Raw genomic sequence first — 11981 nt, 5'->3', positions numbered from 1 at the left:
GCAGTAACTTCTTTCTACGTGGATTTTACTATTTGTTCGAATAGCTGATGTTAGTTGCCCTAAATTGGGGGAGCTTTAAAAGCTCCAGGTTACCCAACCGTCACACATATCTCAAGGGGAAAATATTGCGTGAAACCCAAAAAAGGAAAAAAAAAAAAGAGGGGGAGGAGATATGCCCATTTTTGTCTTAGAACCGACGAAGGAATGAGAGGACCCAGGAGAATGAGTTGTGTCATTCTGGTTTCTTTTATGTTTTCGCCCACCCATGAGTTAATTTACCGAACACTGTAATCTTCTTTTTCAAGTTTAAAATTTAAATTTCCGAACACCAATTTTACATCATATCATAGTTGATTTTTCTAAGAGCATATTGCCAACAAGTATTTTAAAACTACAGTAATGGCAATCTAAGACTTAACCAATGATTAATCAGTTTAAGAAACTATCAGAATTGTAATAGTTATCTAATAGAAAGACTATACATGTAACTTTTTTATTTTTAAAAATACATCCAAATATCTTAGAAATAACTGCAAATACAACACTACTTAAAAACCCCTTATAACTTAATGATTAACTTAAATAATGATGATGATGAAGAATATATTTCTATTCAATCTAAAAACTGTTGCTTGGCCTAAATAAAGGATTAATTATAATTATAGTAGTCTAGCATAAGCATAACTCAGCAATCAAGACATCTTGCTTATTTTTTAGAGATCGAATATTTAGGGCTCGTTTGATAACGTTCACGTTTCTTGTTTTTGTTTCTTTATTTTTAATAGAGAAACGTGCATTTTATGACCCCAACATCCATGAGTCAAGTATGATCGAACAATCTTTTTATTTATATTTTGGGAAAAAATAGGAAATGGAAACAAAAAAGAAAAAACTTATTTTTGTTGTTTCTAAAAGTTGTGTACAATTTTGAAAATGTTCCCAAAAAATAGGAAGGAAAGAAACATAGTCAGTTGCAAAATGCTTAGATTTGCAAAATGTTTAGATATTTCTTAAGAAAATTAGAAACCATAAATAAGAAACAGAAATGTTACCAAACCAACTTTTAATTTCTCATCCACACATTGTACTAAAAAAAATTATACAATCATAGCAATTATTTATCTGTCAGTAATTTTGTTTCTCATGTATCAATAATCAAATATATATATTAAATAAACTAAAACAAGTAAATTTCCAAAACACATAAAAGAATCTTTGAATAAAGAGATTGTTAGAATAATTAGTCCTAATTTGTAGAGATATTTTTGTTTTGAGAAACCAAACAAAAGGCGGCCCTATAGTATATTTTATGCCACACATTTGTAGAGATAGATATTTTTGTTTTCAAAAAACAAACAAAAGGTGGCGCTATAGTATAAAGAAAGTGGCCATATGAACTAAATTCCCAGAAGAATAATGGAGGCTTCGTCTCCTTATTATGCTCTCTCTCTCATCTTCTTCCTTTTCCATTTCTCTCACCAATCCATCGGCCAACAGCAATATGTGGGAAACGAAACCAGCTGTTCTCTCAACCATACTTCAATCTCTAAAGGATATGTTTGTCCTGCTCCTTCACACACATGTCCTTCGTATTTGGCACTCACATCCGACCCTCGCTCTGCTAACTTGGCTTTCACCGATTTAACATTAGAGAACAGTATTTTGTTCAGTCCTAGAAGTAACTGCACATGTTCGGGTCCGTCCTATCAAGTTGTCGTCAACTACACCGTCAAGAGTGGCGATAGTTACGAAAAGATAGCAAATGATATTTTTCAAGGCCTGACGAGCTGCTCGGCGTTGAGAAGTCGAAATCATGACGATGTTATCAGTACAGGTCGAACAGTCCAAGTTCCTTTGCGATGTGCTTGCCCTAGTGAAGCTCAGAAAGCTGAAGGGGTCGAGTCCTTGGCTGTGTACGTGCTGCAGCCGAATGACACAATTGAAACTGTTGCGAAGGCTTTTGGGGTCGAGGAAAAAAGCATATTGGAAGCAAACATGCTTTCGAATTCGAGCCACATCTACCCCTTCACGCCTCTTTTGGTTCCATTTGGACAGTAATTTAACGTGCACAATATATCCTTCCAGATGCATTGCCACTGAGCCTCATTCCAATTTCGAGCTCCTCAAATTCATCTTCGCACTCATCGTGAGTGGAGTAGGTCTCTCTCTATCTCTGTATATCTTTGTGTGTGAGTTGTACGACATGTTATTACTGTTTTGTTTGCTTATATATTTGTTTTCCATGAATTTTCTCCATTCCTTATTTATCAATAAGTAGTAATATAAGTTTAGTAATTAATTAATTTAATATAGTTTTGTTGATTAGCTAAGATTAAATGGAAGTATAGGTTATATATTAATTTGATATTTGTGGATTACTTGATGTGAAGATGTGTCTAGTACAATAGGGAGGATTTGGAGCTTCAACTTCAAGGGAATAAATAGATGTTTTTACCACTAAGTTATGTTCGTCTTTATGAATATCCATGAGATTTCCCTTAAAACTAATTGGCAATGAGAAGAATAGCTAATTTATATTATAAAAATTCTTGTTAAGTCTCCTATCTTTTCAATATGTGATTCTTATATATCATCAGGTCAAAAAAATGATGTGACCTTGACTGGTGAACCCAAAAGAGTCACTATGGTGATTGGATATATTAAGGATGTCACGTTGAAAAGATATGAGGCCTAACAATGGTTTATAATATAAATGGGCTACTTCTATTATTGTCAATTAATCTTGAGATGTAATCTCATGAATATTGATAATGTTGATCCATTTTGTTTATTTTCAGAATGTTGATTAACGACATGAGTTTAATTTTGATGTCAACATCTTGGTGAAATTAATTACCAAGCCGGTTCCCTTTTTCAAACTTCATTTTGTTCCTTTCTTCTTTTATTGCTAACCAACTATTTTTGTTTTCCATTGAAGGTGGTGTAATGATAATAACCCTATGTTGTTTCTTTTGTGAACTATTGAAGAAAAGAAGGCACGAGCTTTATAAGAAAAAGCTTTTCAAGCAAAATGGAGGTCTTTTATTGGAACAAAAACTACGTGAAAATAGGGGGAGAGTTAAAATATTTACACAGGAAGAACTTGAACAAGCAACAGGTAACTACAATGAGAGTAGATTTCTTGGTCAAGGAGGCTATGGCACAGTTTATAAAGGGATACTCCAAGACAACACCATAGTTGCAATCAAAAGGTCAAAGCAAATTGAGATGGTTTGGATCGAGCAATTCATTAATGAAGTTATTGTCCTCTCTCAAATTAACCACAAAAGTATTGTCAGACTTTTGGGATGTTGTTTAGAAACCGAGACTCCTTTGCTAGTTTATGAATTTGTTTCTAATGGAACGCTTTCTCACCATATTCACAAGGAATGTTCTGAAGAATCACCTTCTCTTTCATGGAAAAATCGTCTCAGAATCGCTTCTGAAGTTGCAGGAGCTATATCTTACCTGCACTCAGCATCTTCCGTTCCTATCTTTCATAGAGATATAAAGTCTTTAAACATACTTTTGGATGACAATTGTAGTGCAAGAGTTTCTGATTTTGGAACGCCAAGATTTGTGCCATGTGATCAATCTCATTTGACTACAAAAGTGCAAGGAAGTTTTGGTTATATAGATCCTGAGTACTTTAGATCAAGTCAATACACTGAAAAGAGTGACGTGTATAGTTTTGGAGTTTTGATGGTAGAGCTTTTAACCGGAAAACTACCGGTCACTTTTGCAAAAGACAATGATGGTGGGAATCTATTAGACTACTTCATTTCATTGGATCAGGCTAATCAGCTCGGTGAAGTTCTAGATATTACGGTAGCCAGTGAAGAAAGGAGGGAGGTTATTAACAATGTTGCAACACTTGCTACGAAATGTTTAAAAACAAATGGGAGAAATCGACCGACAATGAAAGAAGTATATTTAGAACTAGAAGGAATTATAAAGTGTCAAGATTCTTCAGAAATTATTGAGAAAGCTCTGTCAATTGGATCTTCTTCATCATTTTCCCTAGGGGCTGAGGATGACGAGCTTACAAATGGTAGTAGCATCACCCTATCCATGGAAACAGGGACTATATAAATATATGTACTACCATTGGATTTTATATATTTGCATGTTTTGTCTCTGTATATAGTATGTCATTAACCCTTGTGTTTTATGTTGAGTTGTTGTTGTCACATCTGTTCGTTTCTGACTTTGGAACAAGGATGATTTAAGTTTAGAGGTGGTGTGTTTGCCTACATAGTTTGGTTACGCTATGATAGTTGATGATAAAGTTCTTGTCTTGAATGTTATGAGAACTCTTAAAATAAAGAAATTTTAATTAGTTTGCTAAAGTTGTTGAATGAGAGGTTGGTTTGACTTTATTTTTCTGCCCCTTTTAAAATTTTATTGAGCATATACTTTTAAGTATTTTATTGTATGAGTTTTGGAAGACTTTAGAACTTGTTAGACAGTTGTGTCAAGTGAGGCTGAGACAATGTTTTTCTCGGAGATGATTTAGGCCGCTTATATTTCTATAATTTTAGCCCTTAGACAATTGGTGAATAATCACGTAGATGTTGAGATTTATGTTCAACAGACACATAATTAGTAAATATTTTGCTAAAGCGAGGATAGCTCAGTAATTCACATATATCTCTAATTAAGAGATTATAAGTTTAAAGTCCACCCTACATGTTGTACTAAAAAAAAAATTTATTATTTCTTAAAAAAAATTAATTAATGATTTTTAATGGATAAGAATAGGTCAATGAGTTAATGATACTATAATATTGACTAATAAACCTTTGATAATTAATTCTAATATGATTTATGTTGATCAGTTTTGATCAAATGAAATTAGATTAAATATTAATTTTTGTATCTTTGAAATAAATACTGTAATTCTTCCAATCGTATCTCAAACTGAAGGTATCTCATGTTAGAGGTAATTTTAGACATCAAAAGAGCTCTTAAAGACTATTTATTTTGCTTCTCAAGCATCAAAAAGAAAAAGTTTTGGTATGATATTGTCTGTTTTGGACATAATCCTCATGACATTACTTTTGGTTTCACCCAAAAGGTCTCATGCCAATGGATACAATTGTCCTCATTCATATATCCTGGATCATGCTCTTCCCTAGTCAATGTGGGACTTAATTTGCATTCCTTTTACAAATTCATCAATCCTTCCCCTCAACAAAATACCACTAAGTCTCCTCTCAAGTAGTCACTTATCCGTCTACTATCAGACTTGAATAAGAGTTTGCTCTTATCCAATGCTTTAGACACAGTCGAATAGAGCACAACCATAGATTACATCATGACTACACCTTCCAATGCTCATCACTTATTTATTCGGCACCCGAGGATTTCACCGATACAGCTAGGTTTAGACCATGGCTCTGATATCACTTGTGAAAAATGCAGCCAACTAATAATTATCTTAATCACAAATGCAGACAATATTTCCTAGCCAATCCTATATAAGGTTATGGTTCCAATTAAAGCGGAATGCAAATTTCAAATTGGAACTTACAACTTAAAAGATTATATAAAATAATCTAAAACTTCTAACTAACAATAATGTTAAATAAAGATTAATTAGGGAGAAGAAAAATTAAACGTCGGATTTATACTGGTTCACTCAATGTAGGCTACGTCCAGTTCTTTGCTACCGTTGTAGGTTCTACTAAAATGTCTAGAAGAATCTCCCACAAGTCTACAAGCCCTTTACAATGATTTCTCTATGTTTTCCCTCATTCAGAAAACTCACACGAATGACTCTACAAATCTTTCAATCTCTCTAATGGATACACAATTATTAAGCAATCAACTCTATCTGTTGAAGAATTACTCACGACTCTCTATTTGTGCTCATTTATCAAATGACACATATATCTCTATTTATAATAGATGGTATGACAAAAACTAAAAAGGAAGAGGAAAATAAAAAAGGCTTGAACTAAATACGATAAAGATAATAAAAAAAAAACCAAACTAAATAGGACAAGGGGAATATATACTATAGAAAAAAAAATCTCCTAGGTTTGGTTCCATTATCTCAACAATCTTCCACTTGGAGACAAAGCAAGTAACATGTCTCCTTTGCAACGGTGGTGATGCCTCTCTACTCGTGGAGAAATCTAACTGAACTTGCACATAACTTCAGTTTATCAATGGGGAGGGCCTTGGTAAACATATCCACTAGATTCTGACATGATAAAAATGATATGATAAAAATGATAAAAATGGTATGATAAAAATGAATATTATCAAGCAGCAACATCCCATTTTTCAAAGCTGATATGATAAAAATGGTATATTACCTATATGTGTTTTTTTCTCGAATGAAACACGAGATTTTTTTTGCTAAATGAATAGTGTTCTGACTGTCACAATGAAAAGTCCTTTTTTCCAATTCTCAAGCAAAGTTCTTCCAATAAAGACTGAAGTCATATCATCTCTTTGCTTGCTCTAGTAACTGCAACGTACTCAACTTCTGTAGTAGAAAGTGCAACTATCTTATGCAATTTGGAGACCCAACTAATTGCAGTATTACCCAAAGTAAAAATATACCAATAGTACTCTTTCTGCCATTTATATCCCTTGCCATATCTGCATCTACATATCCCTGAAATTTAAAATCTGATCATTTAAAGTGCATCACATAATTAGTCGTCTTCTTCAAGTATCTGAAGATCCACTTCACAGCCTTCTAGTGTTACTTTCTTGGGCTACTCATATACCTACTGACAACTCCCGCTGCATGTGCAATATCAGGCCTTGTGCAAACCATGACATACATTAGGCTTCCTATAGCTAAAGCATATGACACTCTAGCCATATGATCAATTTTCTGCTCTGTAGTGAGTTAGTGCTCTTTAGATAATTTAAAATGACTAGCCAAAATAGTACTCATAGGTTTTGCATTTCCCATGTTAAATCTGTTTAACACTTTTTTCACATATTCTTTCTGTGACAATGACAAAATACCATATTTTCTCTCGATTCTCATCCCTAATATTTGTTTAGCAGCTCCTAAATCTTTCATATCAAGTTCTTTAGATAATTCAACCTCTGTCATCAGAATTTCTTCTTTGTTTGGTCTTGATATCAACATGTCATCAATATATAGCAATAAAATGATAAATGAGTTACATTGAGTTCTTATGTAGCAAGAATGATCTGCCGGATACCTTTGAAATCCACAGCTGCACATAAAACTGTCAAACTTCTTATATCATTAATTGGGTGCCTGTTTAAGACCATACAGGCTTATTTGAAGTTTGCGTACCATTTTCTCATGCTCATGTACTATAAATCCTTGTGGCTGCATCATGTAAATTTATTCCTCCAAATCACCATGAAGAAAAGTTGTTTTTACATCCATTTGCTCCAGGAACAAATCTTCTTTTGCAACTATCGATAAAACAGTCCTAATGGTAGTTAGTTTAACTACAGGAGAGAAAATCTCATTAAATTAATAGTTTAACTACAGGAGAGAAAATCTCATTAAATTAAATACCTTCATTTCGTTGAAAGTCTTGACTATAAGCCTTTCCTTGTCCTTTTGTTATTATGGGCCCCTGTTTGATTTTATATACCCATTTATTATGCAAAGCTTTCTTACCTCTTTGTAACTCAACAAATTGCGATGTCTGATTAGTCATTATAGAATTAATTTCATCTTTCATGGCTAGCTCTCACTTGACACGGTTTTCTAGCTGAACCGCCTCTTCATAACATTCAGGTTCACATCTGTCAGTCAATAAAATATACTTCAACGTAGGGGAAAACCTCTGTGGTGGTCTGATCGTTATGCTAGAACTTCTAGTTGTTGTTGGTGTTCTCTGAACCTTATCAGTTTCCACAACTAGTTAATCAGATTCCACAACCCGTTCCTCAGATCCCACACTAATTCCTTAAAAGTAACTAAATTATGATCTTCGATCCCTGTTTTTTTGGTCTCAACCTCATGACGACTTACGTACTGAGACTTCTTTTATGTACTTCCATTTGTCTTTCCTGAATCAAATTTAGTTCTATCATTGTAGAAAACTACGTCATTGAAGATCGCGTTCTTGATTTTGCTAATCTTATTGTTTTGGTCATCCCAAAATTTGTAACCTATCTCAGTTCCACCATACCCAAGAAATAAACATTTATTGGATTTGGCATCCAATTTACTCTCATCTACAACATCAATGTTAAGGTAAGATACACAACCAAAAATCTTTAGATGGAAAAGGTTTGCCTGTTTCCCAGTCCAGACTTCTTTAAGCAATTTGAAGTATAGTGATGTGGTCTAGCTCCTATTGATCAGATAGTCGCACAGTTGATTTCATTTGCCCGTAACATCTTAAGCAATTCTACATGTATTTTCATGCTTCTGGCACACTCATTCAGTGTCCTGTTCATTCTCTTCGCTACAATGTTCTACTGTGGCGTCCCTAGAATAGTTTTTACTATCACAATTTCGTTGTTTGCACAATATTTCTTAAATTCTCTATCGACTTACTCACCACTTTTGTCTGACCTCAAACTTTTGATTTTCAAGTTTGTCTCATTCTCTACAATAAAATTCCATGTTTTAATAACATAAAACACGTCAGACTCATATTTGATAAAATAAGTCTGTACTTTTTTGTTTGACTCGTCTATGAAAGTTATATAGTATCTAGATCCTTTAATAGAATAAACTTCAAAAGGCCCTCACATATGGTGTGAACCAACTCCAATTTTTTAGACTTTAGTGTTGATCCTATCTTTGACAAATTGACACGACTCTGCTTCCCAAATATGCACAACATTCACATAACTTGTGTTCAACTTCCTTAAGTCCCTATAGCTTACCTATAGAGTGAATAATTTTCATACCTTTTTCAGTTATATGTCCTAGCCTACTGTGCCATAATTGGGTATGACTCGAATGATCTGCAACAACTACCATGTCTTTGTCATTGTTATTGCCATATAAAATCCATAACTTTCTTCATCGAGTGATTACGCTGGAACCCTTTGTAACTTTCCAATTTCCTTGACCAAATGATATTTCACATACTTCATTATCCAGTTGCCCCACCGAATTTAGGTACTTTATCATATTATAAATGTAACGTACCTTGCGAATCTTCCAAAATTAATTGTTCGCCAATTTTAAATTAACGTCACCAATCCCAATGATGTCCAAAGGCTTTCAATCAGCAAGATATACATTTCCATGATTTATTGCAACATAATTTTTAAGAATGTCAGGTTGTCCTGTAGTATGGAAAGACTAACCTAAATCCACCACCCGTTTGTCATGAGTGTCGTCAACTGCAAGGATTAGAGGATCATGTATTTATTCAGGGACAATATTTGCATCATTTTCTTTCCCCTCAGCTTTCTTTGGGACTTTGCAGTTCCTTCTCAGATGTCTTGCCTTATCACAATTCCAACATTCTAGTATGTTGTTTTTAGACTTGCTTCTGTTGTTTACTGACTTTCCACGTTTTTCATGGTATCTAATATATTCGGTTTTATGCCCTAAACTCGTGGTTTGTAAACATAAAAGAAATAATTATTCAATAAAATTGTTATTGGTGTTTCATTTAGAATTTCATTGACCTAAATCTAATAAACTAACATCTGAGGTTATGTCATGTAACTGGAATAGTATATAATAAATATACAGTATACATTTAATATAAAATGTATATATATACAATATATATTTGATATACAGATGGATAATGTTTCAGTAGTAATCGAACGGGTCTATAGTATATGGATAAGGTTGGGTACCTTATCTTGATAACACTATGGATATGACCCACTTTGTAATAGTTACAAATGACTTGATCTAGGTCGTTCGTGTGGAGACATGTGAGTGAGGGTATCCTATATAATGAGTTTGTATAAGACCGGACCACGAAATAATTAATCTTTAGCTGTGACATCGTTAGCTAATAGATTAATATTTCAATAGGATGACCAGGTAACTCGATTTCAATCCTTAGTGAGTTATGAACTCCTACCTGTTAGGGCTCGTACTTTGATTTGTATGTGTGAGACTGATCCAAGCCGTTGACTCAATATTCCTACCATTTTGGGGACGAGACCGAGTGGAGAGCTGGGAACATAACTACACAAGATGAAATTTACTCCTTCCCGACTTTAGGGTGAGTTGATGAGTGTTCCCTTTAGTGCTGACCCGGGGACTTGAACAAGGGGTTTCACCCTCTCACTGGCCCGAGAGGGACTTCCAGTTATTGGTCGGACCATAACAGGATTTTTCATTAGAGAATCAGCGGTACTTAAGGTTCAAGACGTAACACAGGGGTAAAACGGTAATTTGACCCAGCTGTAGTTACGAACACTCATGAACGATTGAATTACTGTTAATGGTCAAAATCTGTGGACGCAAAATATTATACATTGAGAAAAATGCAACTGTGGGTCTTTAGTGGAGTGACCGACAGTTAACAAATGTTTATTAATAAGATCAATGAGTTTAATCAATTAATCTCGTATCGTCAGAGCTTCTAATGTGGAAGTCCATTAGGACCCCTTGCTAGCTCGTAAAGCGTAGTTAAGAACATTTAGTCTTGAAAAGAACTTGAATTATTCAAATTTGTTAAAGAAAATTAAAGTTAATTGTATAAGATGCAATTAATATAATGTATATTGATATAAAGTTAATTTTGAATTGGATTCAAAATCACGAGAGAGATGAATATTAGAATGTGATTCTAGTATGGTTGCTTAATTTAAATTAGATTTCATTAAATTAAATTTATTGTTGTTTTTGTAATTCATTAAATTAGATTTAATTCATTAATAATTTAATTAAATTTGTTTTAATTAAATAAAACAAAAAAAAGAAAAATGGGAGATAACCTCCTACCTCCCATCATTAATTGTTGGAAGTGGGAAAGTGGTGACTTCCCCCCTCACCCTTCCTCCCTTATGAAAGGGAGATTCTCCCCTTCCCTTTTTCCTAGTTAAATAAGTTTTAGAAACTGTAGGGAGAAACTACTCTCTCAATCTCTTGATCTCACTCTCAATCTTAAGATGATTCCTACAAATCGAGTTCTTAATATCAGAACTATAACGAGGAAGACTTTTTAGTGGCGTTGGTTTCTACATCGAAGAAGTGTCTTCAAAGGTATGTTTCACTACTTCATTTTAATAATGCTTATGTATTTTCTTCGTTGTAATTCCAAAACAAGATTGAAGCACACGCGTTCACATGCTTCCGCTGTGGGATTTGTTCCGTCTATGTTATTATTTCTTCCTTTGTCCACATTCAATGTTGTACCAAAAGTAGACGCAATACCAGAATCCTTTATGGGAATCTCCTCTCCAAGTACTGCATCTCTAACATCTTCTAATTTCACTTTATCTTTGCTACAAGAATTTGAAATAGCTGTCTTCATAGGCTCCCAACTGTTAGGTAAGGATCTCAACATCAATATAGTATTTAGTTCATCAGTAAACTCTAAATTAACATCAACTAGTTTGTTAACCAATACGGGACACATATGTACCTTCAGCCATTTTCAAATTTAAAAATTTAGTTGTGAGGTACATCATATTATTTACCGAACGCTATTCGTACATGTTGGTCATCACAGTTATTAGCCCCTTTGGGGTAGTCTCTATAGCTATGCTGCTCTGCACATTTTTTTTAATGTTAGGCGAATTGTATCTAATATCTTATTGTCATACTTTTTCCATTTGGCTTCTTCCATGTCAGTCGACTTCTTGTCTAATGGCAATTCGAATCCCTTGGAATGTAGATGATCTACTATTTGATCTTTTGAGTACGGAAAATATGTTCCATAAAAAACAACCAATTTATCTTTTCCGATCATCATTGTTCAACATTGGGCTTTGATACCACTTGTTGAGGATAACAGTACTCCATGTACCCCACCTATTTCAATAATGGTATGATATTGTTCGCTTTTGGGCATAACCCTCAGGGCTTTACTTTTTGG

At 33.9% G+C, this 11981-nt stretch overlaps 1 protein-coding gene across 1 annotated transcript; it reads left to right on the top strand.

Annotated features, from left to right (window-relative positions):
* The first annotated feature begins 1391 nt into the window (after window positions 1–1391).
* On the top strand, window positions 1392–4349 carry LOC111019881 (putative wall-associated receptor kinase-like 16). Its single transcript, XM_022296387.2, has 2 exons — window positions 1392–2159; window positions 2939–4349. Exons 1-2 carry the CDS (start codon window positions 1814–1816, stop codon window positions 4090–4092), a joined length of 1500 nt encoding a protein of 499 aa, XP_022152079.1. The 5' UTR covers window positions 1392–1813; the 3' UTR covers window positions 4093–4349.
* Window positions 4350–11981: the final 7632 nt, after the last annotated feature.

This window comes from Momordica charantia (assembly GCF_013281855.1).
Source record: "Momordica charantia cultivar OHB3-1 chromosome 6 unlocalized genomic scaffold, Mcharantia_2.0 BLBB01000006.1, whole genome shotgun sequence".
Taxonomy (NCBI): domain Eukaryota; kingdom Viridiplantae; phylum Streptophyta; class Magnoliopsida; order Cucurbitales; family Cucurbitaceae; genus Momordica; species Momordica charantia.
Note: the sequence above shows the minus strand (reverse complement) of the source record. Positions and strands in the feature narration are given on the sequence as shown.